The sequence below is a fragment of the Caloenas nicobarica genome, chromosome Z (assembly GCF_036013445.1).
Source record: "Caloenas nicobarica isolate bCalNic1 chromosome Z, bCalNic1.hap1, whole genome shotgun sequence".
Taxonomy (NCBI): Eukaryota; Metazoa; Chordata; class Aves; order Columbiformes; family Columbidae; genus Caloenas; species Caloenas nicobarica.
Window position 1 is genome coordinate 105,047,689 of NC_088284.1, and position 23,435 is coordinate 105,071,123.

Genomic DNA, 23,435 nt, shown 5'->3' on the forward strand with positions numbered 1-23,435 from the left:
CACAGGAAAGGCATAAATGGGAAGAGGTGGGCAGGAGCTCACTACAGGTGCTGCCCACAGGGGTGCCCTTGGGATGTCCTTGAGATGTCACGAGAAAAGACAACTGCTCCACTCAGAAGAGAAGGCGATGCACTGTAACTAGGTGTGGGCTGTTGGCCTCTCGTCTTGAAGGAAAACAATGCCAGATTGGGTTATTTTTTAAGAGCTGAGATGATAAGCACATCAAGGTATGAAGAAAGAAATTTTTCATTTGCATTTAATCTTTGGACATCATGGGGCACTGTAAATTAGCACCATTCGGCACCCAGCCATGGGAGTCCACCCTAGGCTTAAGGAGGGACAATGCCATTGAAATTCATTAAAACTCTTTACTGAAAGAAATTGGGTGTTGTAATATTGATCACTGCCCTTCTCTCAGGCAAACATCCTGCTGGGAGCACCCAAAGGTTTGCCCAATCTTGTATTGCTGCATCAGAGTGTCTGGTAACAGAAGAATCAAACCAGACAGTTGCATAAATGTGAATTTTCTTGCCCTGAATCTGTTATTTCAGTTCACATGATTCACTGAACGATTCCACTGGAGCCTGTAAATAACTCCCCCCCCCTCTATTATTACCCTAATAATTCTCCTGAGATTGCAAATGTGTTTATTTTGACTCAGAGATTGTAAAACCACAGGAATAAAACAAGTTTAGGCTGCCAACACTTTATTTAATTTCTTATTCTTTTGCTGAAGCTCTGAGAATAACTTCTGTTTCCTGCCGAAGAAGGAAACGGTGTTTTCCTTGACTTATGTAAATATGACTTCCCCGCTTATACATTTTCCCACTGCTGGAAATAGGCAGGAATCTTCCCAGTGCCTGAAGCTTGCAGCCTGCGTATAAAATTTTGCCCTACGCCCAGTTCACCATGGGCTGGCTTGGAGGGGCTGGAGTTTCCCAAGATGCAGGTTAAATCTGTACAGGTGTGCAGAGCAGAAGGTGCCCACCAGCTCTCAATAAGGACCTGCTTCCCAACCCAGAGGGCTCTGACTTCATTTTGACCTCAAGGCAACACTCCTCTGTGGTGTTTTGTTGTTTTTTTTTTTTTTTTGCTATGATTTAAGTCGTTTGGCCACAACATATAATCAAGACTTCCCTTACCGAGAGGAGCTGCAGCAAGAACAGAGGGAGTAAAATATAGGCTAGCCATGTAATGTGAGCGTGTGAATGTGGGATGGGAAACGTGAAGGGGAGGACAAGGAGGCAGAGACACAGTGTAAAAGCAGCACTGGCATCGGGAGCTATTTCTCTGGCATGTGTACGATCATATGATAATATCCAGTTGGTAGAGCATTTCAAACAAAGGAAACGGCTGGTGCCTGGAGCTCCTCTGCATATTTATTACACGAACATAATGATATAGCGAAATAAAAGAGAGGCAGAGGCTGGCGTTAGAAGCAGGCGAGCGTCACTGCTACTGTGGGTAGCGCTGCTGGGAACGTGCCTGGCTCGGGCTTGGTGTGGACGTCAGACTTTGGAGAGGATATCGGTGAATTATTGAGGGTTTAGGAAAGCACTCCTGAAAAACGGCGTTTGAAAGCCTGGCTGGGGTGAGCAACTCAGAAGTTCGACCCACTGAGTTCCCCAAGGAGGAGGGCAAGAGGTGGCTCCATCGCAGCTGGCTGGTCCCCACGGCAGGGAAAGGGCTGGTGATGGCAAATCAGTCTCTGAGCCAGCAGAAATGATGCCAGGGCTGGAAGCTCAACCCAGATAAGATCAGGCTGAATGGGAGGTGGAAATGTTAAACCATCTCTAGTCATGACCCTTTCTAATGGGCGACCGTAAAGGCTGCTCTGGGAGGCAAGATGCTTCTTGAGGCATTTAGGTTGGGGCTTTTTCTCAAAGACATACTGAAACACAATCAGGGAATTAGAGGCTTGATGCAAAGATTATAAAATTTAATTATCTAACCTCTGTTATGCAAGAGGCCAGGAAAGATAACATTCCTTCCAGGCCTTTAATCAATGATGTGCCTGTTTGCAAAAGAACTGGCTGATTTGGGGCTCACTCAGTTTTCAGGGGTCCTGCTACATTCTCAGGGGGGGTATAAGCTGCTTCTGGGAAATCCAGCATCTTCCAAGGTTTCTCCATCTATCTACCCAGAAATTAGGACACTGAAAATTGCTGTTCACTTCTGAAAATGGTGTTCCCATCGTTGCACCGACAAATGAACTCCAGATCTAGAAACCTTAAACCCCTAGGAACCCCGGACCCCCACCTTTTCCATAAAGTCAACTACTTTCCTATAGCTTTGCTTTTTCATTCAAAGATTTCCCAGAGTGCTGTCTCCCTAAATTAATCTTTCTACCTGAGGAAGACATCTATCTCCTTCCCTACTAGGGCCATTTTCCTTCTATCTGCACTCCCAGATATCTTGCAGTTATTTATCTATTTATCTTTTTTCTCCTTTTCTTTCTATTACTGCTGAGGTGATGGCAATTCCCTGTAACAATATAATCCTACATAATTTATCATGATAAGTCTGTTCTGCTAATGCAATAGAGTCCCTGTGAGCTGGAGAAAAAAATAATTACAGGCAGGAAAAATCAGTGTAAGCCATATAGATCCTGCACACTGCTGCTGCTGAAGAGCTGACGGGGAAAAACTCGCCTGCTGCTGATAATCAGTGCAATGTATCGCTGCTGTGGTCTACTCATAACCCTTGAAATGAGGTTTTAATTCCTGAAGTCTTGCACAAACAAAAGCGTTGCAGAGAGAGAGAGACATGGGGGCAGGGGGAGAGGAGCAGTGACCTTTGCAAGTGAACTCGCGAGGAAACAACAACATGCCTCAGCCTTAGCCTGATCTTTTTTAATTTATTTTTTTCTCAGAATGAAGTTGGCTGTTGGAAACCCAGAAGCACTGGCTGTCAGACACCGGCCAGATCCTGCGTGCTTTGTTATTCCAGTGTTTAATCCCAGATGAAGCCAAGTCACACTCAAGATTTTGAACATGGCAATTGGGCCTGGGTTCTCACTGCTCTGGACTGTATTTCTGGCTGCTCAGCAGCTCGAGAAGCTCTGACCACCCACTATCCCAGATAATGTAAGGAGGTGGCCAAGGTGATGAGCAGGTTTTATCACTGGAGTAAAGCTCACCCATACTCTGAGACTACCGTGCTTGTGCAGGGCACCAATTTCATTACAGGATCTCCTTTGTCCGTAAGACTACAAATTAAAATAACCAGAAGGAATAACAATGAGGAATGAAGCCTGTTATCCCATATACGTTATGTATATTATATATCATGTATCATGCATGCAGTATTATGATGCCCACTTTTCTTTTCGATGGTGATGAACCACGAAAAATAGTTTTTAAAACCCAGTGATTCCCCAGTTTCTCTGCATCTTCTCCGGTTTCTTCCTCTTTTTTTTTTTTCTCTTGCTTCGGAAAATGTGCAAAACTGTGGCTGGTTGAGGCTCCAATCTGGGGGTTGTTTTCCTATCCTTTTGCTTTGCCATCTTCTAAAAAGCTCTTTATTTCCTCCGTGCTCCCTTTTGTCCAGGCCGCTTGTCACGAGCGCTATTGCCCAACGTCCGCCCCCCATCCACAGCAGAAACTGCCGTTTGCTACTGTCATTATGGTGTGAGATCCCGCACTTCTGGAGCAAACAAAGAAACACCCAAGTTGCCAGTCTCTGGCTCCAAACTTTTCCCCATCAGCTCCCTGTCTCCGCAGAGAGTGCTCCCATTTCAGCCCTCGCCGGAGCTCCTCGGGGTAAGATTGCAAGCACCGGGAAAGACACATGTTTCCCATTACACACCAAAAGTCTTCGCAGAGCCCTGGTGACAAGAGATCTTGCAAAATAGCACTCGGTGGAAAGGGGCCACAGGTCGGGGGGGGACTCGCTGGTTGGAGGGGCAGATTCACAGGAGGGAACCCCATTATTAATAAAATAGGGGAGACAGAGGGGAGGTAATAGAGAAACTTGCAGTGGTTAATTTTAGCACAAACAAACAAAAATAATTAAGTTTATAAAATGCTCTCCCAAGCTGGCCAGATCTGGGGACATGTTGTTCACGGCATTTATTCAAATCCATGCTATACCGTATTAAGCTGCTGCAAGGGAAAAAAAAAAAAAAAAAAGGGAAGGAAAAAAACCCACCCAACACCTCTGTTTATATAAAAGAACTTGATTTAACCCAAGAGTCATTCTCAGCACTGCTCTCACACACTGCTGCCCTGTTCCATCACTCCGCTTGGAAGCGCTCCCTTGTTTCCAGGGTTATGTTACTATCCCATTTGTTTCTCACTATAAAACCAGCTCATTACGTGGCTCTTCCCATCCCTGCTGTTACAATAGAGTATGCAATTTTGCATTTGCTTATGACATACCATGATCCGAGCAATACACATATCATGGCTGATCTGGTGTTAATCATCTCAGTCCCGTCTGATGGGAGGGCAATTGAAACTATGCTATAGCTCTGCAGGTTATTCATAGCATCAGCTCACTAATTTTTACTGGAATACATTCGCATTTGAATGACATGTTTATTGGAACTTCTTTCACAGTGAAAGAGACTTATTGTGGGCATGGGCTAAATTCATTCAGCCATTATATTCTGCAAGCCGCAGTTAAATGCCAGACTAGGGTTGAGCTGAGTTTGAACAGCCTATTAAATCTCCTTCATATGTCACCAAAACAGACTTGCTAAAGAGTCTACAGGCTACCAGCTTAATATCTTAGCCTAATATAAAAATAACAATAATTGTCAGAGGTACAAATACTGCGGCCAAGCAGAGAGTGCTTGGAAAACGCAGCCCTTGAAGGGAGCAGGTCATCAGCCAAGAGAAATAAATTACCTTCAGCTCCCAGCACACCAGCTGTATCTAAATCAGCTTAAACGTACGGCATCCGCAGACTGGTTTTATCTCCTTGGAAGCAGAGGAGGGTTCACAGTGCCGCTCGACAGCAGGTGGCTGCCGGGGGCTTCGCTTTGCAGCATCCTCTGGGAACAGCCATCACCAGCCAGGTTGGAGAGTCTTCACCGCCCAGATCCTCCGGCCCCATCTCCCAAGGAAATCTGGCTTCTCTTCCATTTTCTGCGTCCATGCCAGATCCTAAGGTACTCAGCGGTTGCTTTGCATGGCAGCACGATCTCCTCCGGCTCCCCGGGCAGCTGCTGATGCTCCCACCCCAGCTCCTCAGCCATCCCCAAGGTTGGATGTGGAGCAGGTTCATTTGGGAAGTGAAGTAAATGCAAAGATCCTTTTCTTTGCTAGTTTTTTATAGCCTAAGCAGAAACTGTTCTGGAGGACTGATACTTAGATGGGCTTCATCAGAAAAGAGACTTCCAACACTTCCCGCCATGTTGGTTTTATTAGGCACATTAGCACCTCCATGCCGGATCCTCCTTCACTGAGGGCGAGTGGCCCTGCTCGGGATGGGATTTAATTCCTCTCTCTGCCCTTGGGAGCTGTGTAAAACAGAAAAAACCACACATTTCAAGTTCGCTGGGGACATGTAACTTGGCAAGTCTTGCACAAAACTCAGTGGAGACACAAATCTGCTCGGGGAGCTGCCAGCAAGCACAGCCCTGGCCCCCCAGATAATCACTGTTACGCCTCGCAATAAAACGCTCTGGTGCTGCTGCTGGACAGGAGGGGGTTTAGTCTCCATTTTGGGATTTTGCTTTGAGTTTGTGAGTCTGCAACCGTTTGCCTTGCAGTAGGCCAGCTCTTTTGGGGGTGGAAAAGAAAATCAAACCAGTGCAAAGCACCGAGCTCAACACAGCTGATCATTTGGTTTCTGTTGTGAACTTGCTCCTCCTCAAATGCAAAATCGAATGAACAGAAACCAACCTAAAAAGAAAAATTAAAGATGCAAAGTGCACTTTTGTATTTAAAAGAACCTGGGATGCCAGTCTTTCTTTTGTCCCCGATTTGCAAACTCCTCATTCTTTAGGGAATACGCCTGGCTCTAGTGAAGGAAGCCAGGACAATAATAGCAATAAAAGCTTTCATGGAGTTGATTCAGAGAACTACTAAATGAAGTGTAGACTTACAAAATTATGAGAAACAACTTCTTTCCATCTTTGAGATGCCAGTTCCTTTCTGACACCAAAATGTGATTCAAAAACTGAAATAACTGTCACGGGATTATTTTTTGCTGAAACTTTGCACAACTACAGGCAAAAGCCCAAAGCATTGCTGAATGCAAAACACAAATGACTTTATGCATTATAAAACACTCCAGCTCAAGTCTTGAAGAAGTGCTCAGAAAGAATCAACAGGAGGTTTTTTTATTGGGTGGTGGGGTTTTTTTGTCTGTTTGGTTTTGTTTTGTTTGTTTGTTTTCAAGAAGGCACCATTTCTTATTAATAAAAAAAGATTTCTATTTTTCCCAGACTTTCCCAAACTTTGGAATGGAACTGAAGCCTGATTAAAAGCGATGTGAAATTAAAAAGTACAATTGGATAATGCGATATTAATGTCTTTCTTAAGAGGATACAGCAGAGGACATTTTTACAGACTGGTCTTTTTTGGTTTTACTCTTTTTTTTTTGCAATTTTCTTGTTAGAGAAAAATGACAGCAGAAAGAGCCTGCGCAAAGCTTAAATATGGGCAGGAAATTTCCCACATGAGGAGAGGCAGAAAAATTTGCTGAGATGTCAAAACTGAGCCCTGCTCGCCAGGAAGTGGATGTGAGACCAACACCTTTCAAAGCTTTCAGATAGGAAGAGAGCTCGTGTCTTGTCCCACAACTGGTTGCAATCCAGACGTTGGGGGATATAAGTGTTTAAAATACTTTGTGGAGAAATAGTTAGAGCAGGAGTCTGCCAGCATGCAGGATGACTAGCTGCTATGATAGATGGATGAAATATGCGTTTGTGAGCAGCCTGGACCAGCTACACCATGCTGGTGAGACCGCGACCAGAAGCTCATCAGGGATGGGGAGATTTGGCCATGAAGGTCTGACAGAGGTCTGGAGTTCCCACATCTCCGTCGAGGGCTTTTGTGGCTAAATACACAAATTTTCAGATCACAAAGTGCCTTATGATGTCAGGAAACCTTTCTGCGGGAGAGATTTTTTAGAAAGAGCTAGGTGTCATGAAGTGTTTCTTTTTGAAGGTAACAAATTAAAAATAAAGAACAAAGCAGAAGTGGTTCATCCAAAACTTCCCAGATGTCTCCTCGCCATTAGGTTTTGGGCAATTTCATGCTAATCCATTTGGGAGAGTAGGTCCGTAGCTATGTCTTCTCCTTTGAATAAGGTCTCATGGGGCTCCAAATTCTTGCCACCCCCCCCACCTGACCCCTAGTTTGGGACAAAGAAGGTGTTTACCATCCCTGCACCTCATTTTCTTTGCTGATAATAATGGGAAGTGATGATTGCTGCCTGCTTTGATGAAGTCTCCTGAGATCTACAAATGAAAAACGCAGTGTAAATGCAAGGAATGTAATTATTATTATCACCAAAGAAGCTGCCTGGTGACCTCAGAGCTGGTTTATTGATTCACAATTGGTTTAGATCTAAACGGCGATGAGGCAATGTGTTTAAACATGCCGTCATGTTCTCAATATAGCAAATCCAGTCTTGAGGGATAGCAAATATTGCAAGCATGGTTAACCCATGTTTCAGGACACTGCAATATCTTTGCCCTTGATAATCTTTTGAGCTCCAGCTGCCCCGGTGATGCTGGGGTTTGGAAATTCCCGGTCGATACTCATTCTGTCATACAAGTCAGGTTAGTTTTCAGCCTATGTTTTGCTACAAGGAATTGTGTACAGACCTCAGGAATGAGAATCAAATACTACTTAACATTTACAGAGAGTATTTAATTTCAGAAAGAGCCTTTGTGTATAGCAGAATCACACAACAATGAAGAGCTCCTTCCAGCCTGAAAAGTAGCTGCCACTTAATATCATAAAATCACTTTACGCTGCCCTTAAAAATAGAAGGTGAAGATTCAAATCCTGCATCCTGTTAAAATTACAGGAGAAGCCCCTGTAGACTGAAAGCCATTTTCCAAATGGGAGTTTAGCTGTAATTGTGGGTCAAACAATTCCTCTTAAGTAAAAAGGTCCCCTTATTTAATGATGTGACACAGCATCGCTGTAGGGGCTTTGCTTTTCTGCAGTTTTTTTCCTGCTTCTCGTTTATAAAACTAATGTGGCCAGAAGGAGAAAACAACACAACCATGGGGAGGGCTATAAACCTTCCTGCCTTTGAGCACAACTTCGGTTCTAAGTAAAGAGTGGTTGGGAAGTTACTTCCTCCATCAACAGGTTATTCCATAATTATCCTCTCCCGGGCTCTCTCCACCTTCCCCTGCAACCTGTAGCTGGAGATAAAGCCAAGATCTTGGGCAGAGTGGACACACCAACAGGTCCCCTGTTTCCCAGCATTGTGCAATGCCATCTGTGTTATCGGTGTCCTCAGCGTCTTCCCACAGCTGAGACAAAAGGCCTGGGCTTATTTGTAGATGTCTATAATTTGCAGGGTCCTCCCTTAGTTTGATTTGCTCTTAAATATAGGACTGGGAACTCCTGTGCGGAGTTGTCCTCTCATTGCTTGATGCTCCCTGTGTTCTGAGCGTGCTGTCAAAACAAATATTCCCTTACCCTTGTTTACAGCGTTCAAGCCTTTGACATCTCATACATCACGCCTGGATTTCTCCCAGCTCCTTATAATCACAATTGCCTGAATAAAGGATATTAAAGGCTTTTAGCAGTCCTTTTCCTCCCAAGAAAATGAACCCAGTCTCTAGGATGTGACATTCAGCTTCTTTTTGTGAAAATGGTGGTTAGAAATCCACTTAGCTGCTCCGTAATATGGGGATCATCTGTCATGAACTTCCAGCCCATCCCCTTGTAGCCAAACTGGCTCCTGGCTGGTTTCCTCCGCGGATGTTTAAAGACTATCGTAGTATTTATCTCTTCTTCCTTTGCTATTTGTGTGCTAGATCCTCGGGCTTGTGTTTCATCCCTGTTTTCATCACTTTTCCCATGTTCCAGCAAAAGGCAGTGCTTGCTCCCAAGGTTGTGGACAGAGGAGGAAGTCCTCGGCCAGGCTGTGCACGGCAAGACTGGGACTCTTGCATCCTACAACTGCTCCTAAGGTCCCACATAAGGTGGGATGGGGTTTCCCATGGGTCCAGCCCGCAGACCCAGCCTGTGCACCGGTTGTTTCACACCAGAGCACAACGTCTGTGATGGAAACTATTAAGCTTAGGCTGAGTTTTTTCTCCTTTAGGACCACAGCCTACTCTGGACTTGTGAGCTGCGAGGGGACAAACCTGATGATTTATCCACTAAGCCACATAGGCCCCTCAAACAGCTCCTTAATGTGAAACATGTGCTGCCGAGCTCCAGCAGTTAGTTCTCACTTTGGCTTAGCCCCTGTTTGTTCAAATGCCGAGTGCATTCGGACAACAGAGACTTTTCAGTAAGAAAAGCAGCATTCCTGGAAATCCCATTGCTGTAAGAACATGCTCTCTCTGCTGGCACTTATTTTGACTTTGGCCTGAGTTATCTACAGCAGGTGAAGGAGGTTTCACTTGACTTTTATCTAATTATGACGGGCTTATGCAGATTAAGCGTTATATGACTTACGCTATTTATGGTGTCAGTAGCAGAGCGTGGGTGCAACGTGCAGGGCTCATACTCAGGACTTGGGGCCCTAACCTAAAAGGTTATTTAGACCCCTGGCTTCTAGTTAGCACCAGCTCCTGTTAAAATCTGCAGGAGCAGAGCAGCTAAATAGCCTCACAGAGCAACAGCCCGTCACAAAGCAAACTGTGTGGGGAACAAGAGCTGGGCCGCTTGTGTCGCTGGAGACTTTTCAGTCCACATCACATCGTTATCGTTGGCATATTGACTCCCAGTTTACCCCCCTGCATTGCTCCAGGGAGAAGGAAATGGGTCGTTACAACAACTACTACCTTCCCTGGAGGTTTTAGCACAGTGATGGCTGCATCATTCCGAGCATCCGCTAAGCCCTTAGGAGCGATTAGCTCAGGGTGCTCCGGGGAAGGAGATGGGTCACCTCTGCTAAGGAACCCAGCAGCTATGCCAGCAGGATCAAGTTTTACTGAGCTCGGGAGCTCCAGGCAATATCTCACAGGCTGGTAAGCAAATGCACTTGCAGAGATGCTGCCTGGGTGAATATGAACTTAGCTCACCACACTTCTTCTACATCAGCCCATGGGCTGGCCAAGAGCAAGCCTTGCTGCTATGCTTACTTAAAAATAACAAATCTTTTGGTGCTTGTACCATGTCTTGAAGTACTAAAAGAAAGAAAAATATACTTCTCGAATGCTTTGAGATTGTAAATGATGATGGAGGCAAGGACGCTTCTTCTGTGAAGAGTGCCTGCAACTGTGTGGGGCTGCAATGTGCTTGGGCAAATAGATTTTCACAAAAATGTTTAACATTTCCTAACGGGGATTGTTTGGAATTTCCCATTTCATGAAGAAAAATGTTCATATTTTGACTTTCTGTCTCAATTCAGAAGGAAAATACAGAGCAAAATATTGGAATTTCTCAAGGGATAGAAACCTTAAACTGAAAGCTGCCGTAATAAAGTGAGGAATGGCTAGTAGAAAACCCAAACATTTTTGGTAACTAGAAATACCAGCGGATTTGGTTCCTCTGCATAAGGTTACCTGCCTCAGCTGACAGTGCAGATAGAGGGACATACCATATGGATGTCCGCGGAGGATACACATCCTTTCTGATTCCTCACACCCACCTCGGTTTCCTGGGGTACCCAACCATAAAAGTTTTTTCCATGGGCAGAGAATGGTGAGTGCTTTAGAGCCAAACCCATCTCCATTCTCCAGCCTCACCCCACTCCTGCCCACCTCAGCACCATACAAATGGTTTTGTTTCTCTGTGTTCTCAAGCTCATTTTCTGTTTAATAAACCTCTTGATCGCCTGGCTTTTATCTGCAAAAATGTACACATTTCCCTCCCATAACAAAAGATAAAGCACAACAGCTGATGTATGGATGTGAAGCACCCCAAAAGGTCTCCCCTTCCCCATGCAGATGCCCCAAGGGCTGCAGCGGTGGGTGCAGGGGAAGCAGAGCTCAGGCCATGCAATTTTCTTTCACCTTCTCTACTTAAGCAAAAAATACCTTCTCATAAATATGACCAAGTTGGGCGAAAACGTCCTGAGGCAAACTAGAAGCTCATTACAGCTCCTGAGCTGGAAATGTTTGTGTTACGTTTCCAATAAAGCACAATGTGTATTTTGGGAGTTTGGCTACGGGCGGCCTGTTCTCTACCAAACCCTCTGGCTCCTTGCGGAGGTGCCGGCTTGTCGCAGGCCGGACCGCTATGTGCTAATATCTTCTCCTGGAGAGGTCTGACGGGTGGTTCATTAGTTTAAGCACTAATCCGGGCTGCCTTGTACTTATTTGTATGGAGACCTGCTCTGCAAGAAAGCTACTTTCCATGCTCTTTCCTCTGAACAGTTAATCCACCTGCTCGGTGCCAGGCCTGGCCCACTTCCGTGGGGAACTGCTCCCTTCATTGCAAGATAAGACATGCATGGCTTAATGCCTCCAGTAAGCTTACCTTCTTTATTCCAATCTTCCTGGAGAAGCTTGGAAAGGCAATTACCTTCCTATTTTCAGTGCCAGTTCAGACAAGGAGCAGGCATACAGTTATTTGAATATTTTTTCTTTAATAAATCAGACTGAAGATGCAACCCTCTGCCTAGCATCCCTCCCTTTACTCCTCCAGCCTGTTAGCATATGGTGGGTGGAAAGTCTTCTGCAGCCTTTTGTTCAGCTCACGTTTGCTGGTGTCTGCGCAGTTATCTGCCATCAGCCCCATGTGCTGCTATTTGCTTTCAGCAAGGTCAAATCTGCATTTGGCTTTGCCCTGGCTCTACTGGTACGTCAGTCGCTGTGCAAGAATTTAGCATAGAGGTAACTTTTAGCTCCTTTCAAAAACCGGAATTATTATAGATATTTCTGCCGTGTGAATTTTAAGGTACATGTCAATCCGCGAGGAAACCTTCTTTCCAAGACTTCTTAACCCTCCAGCTTCATATCACCCCAAGGAGTCATATCTAGACCTCTAAGACTTCTGCCTTATGCACCTTAGCTCATGGTGGTCCAGTTCGCATGCCTAACAAACAGCATCACACCTGATTTACACCAAGTACAAAGTAAGAAGTGGCTTACCCACCAAGCTCAGAAATGCTGCTCACCCAATCAACGTTGCTTGAGGAAACACATCTTACACATTGGCACGGGAGCCATTAACGCTCCTCTTAAAACAAGGCCTCTTCTGCAGCTTTGGACAACCCCAGGAAAGAGGGTTATCTGTTTTTCAGAAGTACTCCGAGGTCTAGCAGATAAGGTGCCTGACTGAAGAAGGCATGAAGGAGGGCAAATGCTGTCAAGCCAATATTCTCCTGGGGCCTGGAAGGCAGAGGGTTAAGACCTGATAAGGAATCTCTCCTCTTGGAGAGCATCAGATTAAATCTGACCTACAAGCAGAAGGTGCTCCTGTCTAATTGCTTGTACAGAGAAAAACTGGTCCCTTCTCCACTGATTTTGTGTTAACTTTCAGCCTTTCTTGTGTTCTTGTAGATGGAGCAAAAAGTCAGCAAACTTTAAACTTGGAAGCATTATTTATGGGGAAATCCCATGAAAAGCTAGGCAGGGGATTCAGCTGTGGGAAAATTGCATGATTTAATAAGAAAAAGCTTTTTTAAAAAAATAAATAAAAGCAAAGGAATATGAGGCATGGGAACACAGAAGCAGTTCATAATGAAAAACAAGGGAAGTATTAACAGCGTATTTTTAACAGTGAGGCAAACGAGCCAGTGGGACAGCTGGCCAAGGGATGGGGTAAATCCAATGTAATTTGGCACCTTTACATCAGGTCTGGATGCCTTTCTGAAGGATATGCAGTACCTTAGCTGTGGGCTACAAGGCCAAACAGAAGAGCTGCTGGATTATTTCTGAGTGAGGGATGGAGCATCCTGCTGGCCTTGGCTTTGACTCATTTGTTTACGGTTGGTGTTGGTGACTCTTCGAAACGGGCGAGTTGGAAGCTCCATGTCCAACCAGCCCAGCCTTGCTCTGCATCCATTCCAGGGGATGCTTAGGCTGGCTCTGCTGTAAAGAATCACCTCGCTTGAATTAAGTAGTGTTTTTCCAGCTGCAGTCGTCTCATTGTTTACAAGCAAAACCTCCATATGTTTTTTCTAGTTTTTATTATTTTCCCATGGAAAGGAATACTTTGTAAAGAAAAAAATCTAAGCAAACCCAATTTTCTTTGTTTTAAAGAAAAGCTTCCCCCCCACCCCAAGCTTTGGTAGCTATTCTTCCTTTAATTTAAGCAAGGCTTATATCAGTCAAAGTTTTACTTGTACTTACTTGACTTCAAGTGCACAGGACTAATCCTGCTTAAAACTAAGAATATCTAGACAGTTTAATGAAATGGATTAAAATTTTACCTCATATTAAACATTAACAACCTTTCTTGTTCAGACAAGCCCTAGGAGGTTGGAGCAATATTATTCATTTACCTTCAACATCAGTAGAATTTCTTTGAAAATAAGCAAATTATGCACTTGTGCAGAAGGCAGGCCCATTAGACCTGCTTGTGCTCAGGGGAGATTTGTCTCCCTCCTTTGAATAACAAGGGGGTTTCTTTTCTCTTTTAGATTTTATTTTACATTTTAGTTTTTATTTTTATTTCTGAACTCCTTATTAAAACAGCACATTTCTTCCTGTTCCATTCATGATGTTTCTTCAGGGGAAAGATCAGCTCTGCACAAATTAAATGCTCCTTTATTTAATTTATATCTCAGGCTGACCTCAGCTAGCAGGACTTCGCACCACACACCTGGAAATGGAGATGTTAAAGTGTGGTGGGAAAGCCAAGTTTTTCACATCACTCCCTGTACAAACTAAGTCATGGCTTTTTTTCATTTTATTCATTTTTCAGGTGGGAAAGAGAAGTCATATTATTTCAAGTTTTGATATGATTTTAATCACTTCAAAGACTTCAGGAGCAGGCTGAATTCCCCTCAATTCCCATTTCTCCCATCCGTAGATGTGTGTGTACACATATTTTTGTGTTTTGGTGGTTCTGTTTCTCAACTTTCTGCTGACACGTGGAAACACTAAAAGGTGTTTTTCTTAAATAACAGCCCATTGTTCCTGCTGGTTACGAACCCTTAGCATAAAGCGAGATCAAACCCTGTGGAGTTCATGCCTTTAAACCCCGCAGATGCTGATGCCTTTGCCACCAGCAGTGAATTAGCTAGCAGCCTCGCGCTTCACGTGCCTTGAAACATAGCACTGAGAGTCACCTGATGAGAGATAAAAAATAAAAAAGAAAGCCAAGACGGTTATTTTCTGGGCTAAAGACAAAAATTAAATGCTATGCGAGGCTGAGCCACTATATATTTAAAGCAGCATTGCCTGCGAGCAACCGCCGCGGTGCCAGTCGGCGGCTCTCGAACTCGCAGAACAAGACTTTCTAAGGAAACCGGGAGATTTTCCCGGTGACTTCACTCCCTTCTAGCTACAGATAGGACGGGGCGGGGGTTCTTCACAACCAGTCTGATCACTACAACCCAAAACCACACATAGGTGTAGTCTGTGCCCCGAGGAAATTGTAACTCAAGACAAGCTAACGCAGGCGCTCCCGTGCTGGCTGGTGTCAGTGAGGGTGGCGCGCAAAGGTGATAATTGAAAGTTGTTGTTGGTGTGTGGTTTCCCCCTGCCCCCCACACTGAGTCAACGGGAGGTTGTTTTCTACCTCCTGCTTGCTTTGGTGAAGGCGACAGCTTCTGTTCAACATCCGTGTAGCTTGGTAAGTCAAGCAAGTTGGTCATCAGGGTTGTGCCAACCAGCACCCAGGGAACAAGGGCAGGAGAGTCTGGAGGAGACGGGCAGTAGCTCCTGTCTCTGGGCTTGTCTACGGACCGTGTTTACAGAAGCCAGGAGGCCAGTGATTCACTTCATTCATAAAATCTGAACTTCTGATCTGGTCTCCAGAGGTAAAGATAAACACAAGGGAGGAATCACTTGCCTTTTGGGAGGAGAGCAGTGGATGAAGGCAGAGGGTGTGTCAAGAGAAAAGGGAGATGGGGTAGAGAAATGCGGCCGATGTGGAGTGCTGGCTCCAGGGACAGCCGCGCTACACTCCAGCCACGGACCTGGGCTTGAGATCCACCCTCCGGTGCTGCAGGACCTCGATCCAAGATGTCCTCTGTTCCACAGCTGGCTGCTGGTTTTATCTGTACAAACAACTGGATGAAAACTTCAGACACTCAAAACAAGGCAGGCTTGGAGCATGAGAAAAACAGGTCTCTGCTTGCAGGACGATTCTCCTCCCTCCCCCTCCCTTGATTGAGAACTTCATGTTTGAAAATCATTGAGCAGAAGTACAACAAGCAATCTTGCTGAGTGAAGCTGTTTAGGTACACCGAAACACGGCTGAACCTGGGGCTTGCGTAAACCTTTCTTACCCTGGAACAAAAGACCTGCTCCCATCACAGTCAGGTGCATGCACGAATCCCTGCCTGTGAAAACACGCTGAACCGGTCTCTGCGCAAAAAAAAGACAGGTTTGACCAGAATGGGCCCTTGTGCAGAAAGGATCTGCCAGCCAGGCCTGAGCATCAAAAGCAGACGGCTGAGCGGGGCGCCTCGCAATCTCGGATTAGCATTGGCATGAGCAGAGCCTGGATTTTGCAGCACTAAAGGCCACAATCAGCATCCAGCCTGTGGCTCCAGCAACGCACGGTGTTTGTACGAACACATTGGAGTTTGTTCATCCGTCTCCCTCGTCCGGGACAGCTGCAGTGTGCAGACCAGCATGCAAACTGTCTGCCCCGATGTCTCCTGGCTGTTCAGCATCCCTGCTGATGTGCGTTTGCGTGAAGGACCAAACATCAGAGCGGTGCAAGGTGCAAGCTCCCGCTGCACGTGCAGACACTGCTCGGGGACCACCCACAAAAGCATTTGCCTTGGGATCCTAGCGCTCACGTGGGTTTGTTGTTTGTTTGGGTTTTTTTTTTTCCATTTCACCTATTTCTCTTTCACTTCCTTCCTGCCCCGCAGGAAGCGACGGCAATAGATACACCCCGTCACCATGCTCACAGCTTGAGGTACCTACACCCCTGCTCCTTTGGCTTTCACTTCTCCGTGGGGTTTCATTGAAACGCCCATTTAATATCAGCACTCGTTCTTCCTGTAGCACCTAAACATTTGCCCCGTGCTCGGCTAACCCAGAAAGGTGCCTGCAGACTGTGCCACCACACATCACCTTCTCCCACACGTGCCTCCAGCAATTGTCACTCCCCTTTACTTATTTCCCAAGCAATCAGCAGGGTTGAGCCCCAGCAAAGCTGCACCCCCCGACACAGGCTGCCGTGCAAAGCTGCCCTGACCCCCTCCAGCCTGAGGGTGCGGATGGGACGGGATGGGACAGGACAGCACCGGGGAGGTGGACGGGAAGTGGAGGAGGAAACGACCATCGCTCAGGCCAGAAATAGGACTTGGCACTGCTGATGCTCAGCCCTGCGCTTAAACATTCAGCCTGTTACCTCCCGCAGATTTATCCGTGGCCTTTTCTCCCTCTCCCCAACCTGACCCAGACATCCTGAGCGAGGTCCCACGACTCGTTGGCCCCGCAGCCACCGGCTCTGCTCCGGCTCTTATCACCTCCTGTGCCGTTTCCCCTCTGACACTCCTCCAAGCCCTCCTCTTTCACCCAGACATCTGTATTCCTGTTTTCTTCCAAGTAGCTGGGGGTTAAGATGCAAAGCACTTTTCTTAGCATATTTTGGAGATAAACTGGGGATTACGAGTCTGTCTTCACAGCCATGGCCCTGAAGTTAAAGTCTCACCTCTACAACACACTCAGCCCCCTAATGCTTTCAAATCACACACGGCACCTTGAAAACTCACACCTGTCCTAAATGCAAAGTTTTTCCATGCATAATAAAATATTACGACTAATTAGGATAATAGCAAATGCTAGCTGAGTTCTGCTTACTTAATTTCCACCTGCTGCTTATTTGCAGTTTGATGTGGTATTCGCTTCCTGTCATGCATTCTTGCAAATTATTTCTGTGCCGCGTTATCTCGCTGATGCGGTTCACCCAAGGAGTGGCCGAAAAGCAGCTCTGTCCGTGTGTCACTGCCGAGAAGTTCATTTTCTTCTGTAGGAGGAGGAGGAAAAAAAAAAAAAAATTAAGGCTGCCTTGTAACTGTATACTGTGCACATGCACATATCTGAGCACATGTTGTGGACTTGTTTTTTTCTTCTTCTTTTCCCCTTCCACCCACATCTTTGCAACCCAGAGAGCTGCAAGCTTTTTGTTCATCTGCAAAGTGTCTGTTTTTCATGGAAAAGGTGTTGTTTCAGAGCAGAGTTGTGAGCCTTCCTAGGCAGGGGCTGTCCAGAACACCAAGCACCTGGACTGTGGCTCTTCAAGATTCTATTTTATTTCAATAATATTTCTTTAAAGCTTATAATACTGCTAAAGAAAAAGGGATGCCCCCAATAAAATCAGATTTGCTCAAAGACTGGGCATAGCCAAGAGCAGTTCAATGCAAACCCCCGAGTGTCCCCATCACACCCTCCCCAACCAAGAGCTCGTGGGACCTTCTCAGATGTCCATCAAAAGTGGCATCGAGTTCCTTTTTATCCAGATGCCCTTGTGCATCATCAAATCCCAAAAGGTCACCCCCAATCTTCCTGCTGGGCAAGGGCCCTATTTCTCTGGCAGGGGAAGGTCAACCCAAAGGCAGAACGCAACTCACACCGGGATGTTTAGTTGTGTTATGAGCTTTTATTTAAAAAGCACATCTATACAGCAATAATTTCGCAGATACAAACTTCAATTTTGTATTCTACAAAAGTCTTTGAATATTCTTCTCTTTACAAAATGGAACATTACAAAAATACAGACAATTTAATATGTTTTTTTTATACAAATGTCTCTAATTGTAGTTATTTTCATTAAAATATTACTACCACAGAACTACAATATTTTAGTTGACTATAAAAAAATTAATTCAATGCTTTTTAAAGCAGCAAAAAGTAAATAACACAGGTCAGGACACAGTTTATAGTCATAGTGGGTATATCTAAAATTGTTTCAGAAATAATATTTTACATAGTTAATTTTTAAGGTTTTATACATTATTTATATAATATTTATATATATAAAAAAATCATAGCTTGCTATAGTTGAAATGATAGGACGGATTCTGTAAGAAGGATGTGCAAATGGCCATTCTGCATGCTTTGCGGGATCCCTTTGCAAACGTGCTCTGTGAAAGGGCTGCAAACCAAGAACCTGTGGTTTCCAGGCAAAAAAAAAAAAAAAAAAAAAAAAAAAATCATCACACTTGATATAGGTACAACTGATTTACCACTGGTGTCACCGAGCGGAGCACAGGATCTGGTACCTGCCGTGGCGTGCACTGCGGTGCCCAAGGGAGGAGGAGGAGGAGAAAGAGGAGGGAGAGGAGGATGCACAAACTGACTGACACCCAGGCTGGGACGTGCCGCCCAGCAGCCCGTCCCGAAACTGCAGAATAAAAAAAATTATCCCCAGGACTCAGCCCCGAGGTCGTAGTGCGAACGCGTCTTCGGCAGAGCCGCTGCTACCCACTTGTGAACTGCCAGCTCCCGTGGGCACGCAGAAAATCTGCTGTGATTTTTTTCTTTTTGGGAGGGGGGATGGCTGGGAGGCGGAGGATGCTCTTTGCATGAAGGGCCATTTGTAGGGGGGGCTCAGGCAGGATGAACCCTCGCCGGGGAGCGAGCGGAGAGGAAGAAATGTGGCTTCTCTGTGCGGAGGATGGAGTTATTCAGCCTCACTGCGCGTCTCAGGACTGCTCGTTAAAGGCATGTAGTGTGAACCGAGACCCTTCAGAGATCTTTGACCTGGCAAGCTTCTTCTAAACTAAGTCACAGTATGGAATAGAGGAGGCAAAAATAAACTAGTATGAAAAAAGACAAAAAAAGCAACTCTTACAAACCAATCCCAGATCTTGACTCAGTGCTGTTTCTCGTATATAGTGCTATACAACTTAGTCGTGAGTTGTTGTTTGTTTGGTTTTTTTTTTCCTTGCAGGCATTGGAAATCTTCATAGCAAAAAACCCTAAGATGGCCAGCTTTCCAAAAATCCCTTAGTGTTCATTAGGCTATGAACAATTTGGCGTTCACTACAACATGAACACTCAAACCAATTGCACATCCAGAACTCCGGCACCTCTCTTTGTTTGTTCGGCTTTTGTATTTTGTGTTTTTCTTTCTCGTTGTCGCTTTTGACTTAGTTGACCACTACCCTTTCATCCAAGTGTCGTAAGTTGAAAAGACCACAGAGTAAGACTTTACTGGTCGGGCAAGAAAGTCTCTCCCTACATTCTACTGTCTGATGAGATTTGAGAGCAGCAGGTAGTTGCTGTCAGCAGTCATTTTTTTGAAAAAAAAAAAAAATTAAAATAAAATACAACACCCATCCAATTTCTCAAAGGTCTACACCATGTTGTGATGGTTATTCCGCTCAATGATGTCCACAGGTGAAAGGATCTCCTTCCGGATGGGCGGTGGAGGCAGGCAAGTCTTTGTCTTGGGCTTGAAGAGATCGGAGACGTAAAACACCTGTAGGAATAAGCACAAAAGGCAAACTTAGCCACTCTGGGTGATGCTTTGTTCAAAAAATTGGTTTACAGGATATATGCATATCATTAAACTTCAAAAATAGCACTTTCTGTGCAATTGAATGCCTGCCCGTAACACTGGTAGCTGTGAAATCCCAAGCACCTGCTACCACCTTTCTGTACAATACGGAAAAAGGCTCAGACCTCACAAAACACGGCATAAAAACAATTTGATTTCTCACTGCGTAATCACCGAGTGCCATAACCAAACCTCTGCTGAACAGGTTGAAAAGCCAGGAAACAGATACATGGCCCACACTCCAATAAAATAACAAAGGTCTCCACAGGGCTGGCCTGACTCATGGTGAGTGTTTTTAGGGATGGAGTTAGTGTGAAACAATTAATTCAGCCAGACATCAGGTAGGCAATTAAAAGCTTTCAAATCAAAGCTGTGTGAAAAGTTATCAGCAATGAGTCAACGGTGAGTGATGCTCTCCTTCTGCCCCACCAAGGCACTGGTATGGAGCCAGGGTCTGGTCCTAAAGCCAAAGCCTAAGGAGAGGAGGAGCTATTCCTGACTACTTCTTCCTAAATATCCCGTGATGTAACCCCTCTCCCGGATGTGAAAAAGCCAGCACTTGGCAATTTCAGGAGGTAGCAACACAATAAGAAACAAAGTACTGGAAGGAAACTTCCACATCCTCCCTTGGCAGGCGCTGCACAAAGCTTATCAGCCCTCCAGGACCGCGGCACTTTCTCCCTTGCCAAACCTCAGCCCCGTGCCAGAAGGGAAAAGAGTCAGAGAGCACAGATCCTCTGGATGGGGCAAAAAATGGTGAGGATTCATCGTTTTCTTAGTTGGCACCAAAGCCCCAAGGTTTGGTCCTGCTGCCAACTGCCTCTGCCAGCCCAAATTTCCCGTCTCATCTCAGACATCCTTGAACACCGATAATTCGGACTGAGCTGTGGGTTTGCTGAGCTGAAGCCAGGGAGGAGCAGCACATGGTTGTAGGAATTAGCAGCACATTTGAGTTTTCTCCCACAGTACTCAGATGCAACATTTAAGCAACAAGATAAATCAGAGAAGGAAAAAAAAAAAAAGTCCCAGGTGCTCAAAGGAATAATATTAGTTTAGCACATCCAGGCTGGGTAACAAAGGGAGGGAGCAAAGGTTTTCCCCTCTGCAACTCCACATTTTCTAGCTACCCAAAGCCCTACGCAGCAGGTCAAGTCGTCCTTGGAAACAACTTTTGCAGGTTCCTATCAGCATGGGCAGATAAGGAACTGAGCTGAACAGTGAAGCTGCTCTAAGTGGCAATTTACTCCTACAATTATAACTGGGGATGCAGGAAGCTGAGCTGTTGTTGCTTGGCTTTTATTGCTGGGTGGTAAAGCAGGGAAGGAGCTGACATACAAACCAGTTCTTTTTTGGGTGTACGTGTTGGTGTCTGGCCGCCTAGTTGTATAACAGAGCTGATAAAGTTGTTTACAGGGCATCCAAGTGGCAGCATTTGTACCTTTGGTTAAATAACAGGATCCAGCTGGACCCGCCGAGGATCACAAGCTGGAGCCTGGCCTCTTGCTGCAGCATCACAGTATAAAAGCACATTGAACTGCTCTGGAAATGGTTTTCTTTTGGGTCGTTAATAACTGTAAAACCCCCGTTTGGCCGGCTCGGCGCATTTCTGATGCCATCTTGCTCACTTGCCCACCTCGAAGAGCTGGATTCAATCAAAAAGATGTCCAATTTCTGCACCCAGATAACCACGGCAAATCAATTTATGGTAGGAGATTGCAGAGTGCAAGAAGCATATGGGGATTACACCGAGCCTGGTCCTTATTTTGTACAGGAATGAGTTATGGTGGACTGTCATCCTGAGTATTTTAGCTTTTACTGTGCTGCTCACTGCTTTTCAGGGTTTAATTCAGAGACTGGGTAAGAGGTCTTATTTCTCTTTAAACTGTATTTCACTTTAACATGGCTGGAGGTTATATAAACACTTATAAGAATCATGAAACATGATCTTTGGGGGTTAAAACAGTATGTTAAATCCTCCTAATGCTCGAACTGTTTAACACAAAAAAGGACTAATAAACGTGCAAAGTTTTTCACTTGGATTAGCTCCATTTCCTGTAGAAGGTGCTCTCCACCCATAAAGAAAACTTGATGGCAGAAGGCTGAGTGCGTATTTTACAAAGGAAGCCAATATCTTATACTGCTACTTAACAATTCCCATTCCTTTTCATGATATTGAAAAAATCCTTAATCATGTACAGAGAGGTTAAAACAACTCATTCGAGCTAACCAGAGCAACAGGAGGAGGATATCCTTGGGACGCCTCCCCATTTCTCCTTCCATCAGATGAGATGTAAACTACATGACACACAACAGGCTGCCTAGAATGCACGTAAAAACTATTTGCATTTAAGAAATTCTCATCGTATTTCACCCTGGATCCAAGTCTGAATGTTTCATCAGCAGGAAGCACTTGACACAAATGTCTTCTGCTTGTTATTTCAGGCACTGAAGGACAAACGTGTCTGCTGCAGCACAACCTGAACTTAAGCTTTGGCAGCCCTTGGAGATGAAACCCACAATTGGTTTCCACTGAAAAATTACAGCCTGAAAACTATGGTCTTTTAACAGCCCCTGACTATCATCGGAACAGACTTTTGCAGGCTTTGCTGGGGGAAGGAGTTTCTGGGAGCACCCAGGGTGGGTTGGAGGTGATGAGTCTCCAGGTCCCTCCCTCTTCTTCAGAGCATCCCATGCACGAAAGCTGGATACCAGACCTGGGCAAGGACCCCCAGGATATACCAGTAATTGCTCTGATATACCAATAATTTTAGGAAAAAGCTGCTAAACACCCCATTTCATGCAAACTCCAGGGAGTCTCAAGGCGACTCTTCCCCTTGTCCCTTGCTGCCACCTCCCAAAAGGGAGGAAAATCTGCCGGCCCCTCTGAGGCAATGGCTCACGCCAGCAAAGCCAGGTTTAAGAGAACAAGAACATATTGCTGGTTCCTCACAAGCTGATGGAACAGAGCAAGGGTTGGGTTTAAAGCCTGTCCAAATCCTAAGCTGCCGCCTGAGATGTCCCCAGCCACCACACCATGTCTGCAAAGGCTGCAGGAGACAACAGCTCCCTCCACCAACCAGCTGGGCAGAGCAGCGCAGGCTGCCCCGGGCTCGCAGGCAAACCCGCGCCTGCCTGCGAAACTCCAGGCAGCTGCTTCCCATGTCAGTTCTGCCTCGACGCAGGAAAACCGGCCCAGCACCACCACAGCCTCCCCTTCCCAGCACAGCTTCCAGCTGCCGGAGGGACAGGACGGGAGAGGACGGCCAGCCCTGCCACTCATCCCGGTCAGGACGCATCCGGACACCCGTTCCGAGCATCCGGAGAGCTATTGTCTTTCTGAAACCACCGCTGGGATCCATGGATGGATCACTTGGTCCCTCTTCCCAAGCAGGAAGGCACAGGGAGAATGAAATACTCCCCTGTAAAACTGCCTGGCGATGTGCATTTGGTGTCTTGACAAACTCACACGATACAAATTCGGGCACCTGGACTGAGACATGCTGCTTCATCGCTCCCCACGTCGCCCAGAGCCTCTTTTCCACAGGGAGGCCAGTACAGGGCTACGGCTGACTGGTGGGATAGGGAAAGATTTCCAGGATTTGGAGAAACACCCTGAAAATATTGGTGTGAAGGACACAGAACCTGTAACGCTGTTGCTGTGAGCAGGCGTTACAGCAGCATATCTCTGTGTACACACACTTCTCTGGTTTT

General features: G+C 45.7%; 1 protein-coding gene across 1 annotated transcript in view; it reads right to left on the minus strand.

The window, feature by feature from the left end:
* Positions 1-17,930: 17,930 nt before the first annotated feature.
* PLPP3 (phospholipid phosphatase 3) overlaps positions 17,931-23,435 on the minus strand; it is a 44,755-nt gene continuing 39,250 nt past the window's right edge. The window contains exon 6 of the mRNA XM_065657271.1: positions 17,931-19,646. Coding sequence (XP_065513343.1) covers positions 19,521-19,646 — 126 coding nt within the window. The 3' untranslated portion in view covers positions 17,931-19,520. The remainder of the gene's footprint in view (positions 19,647-23,435) is intronic.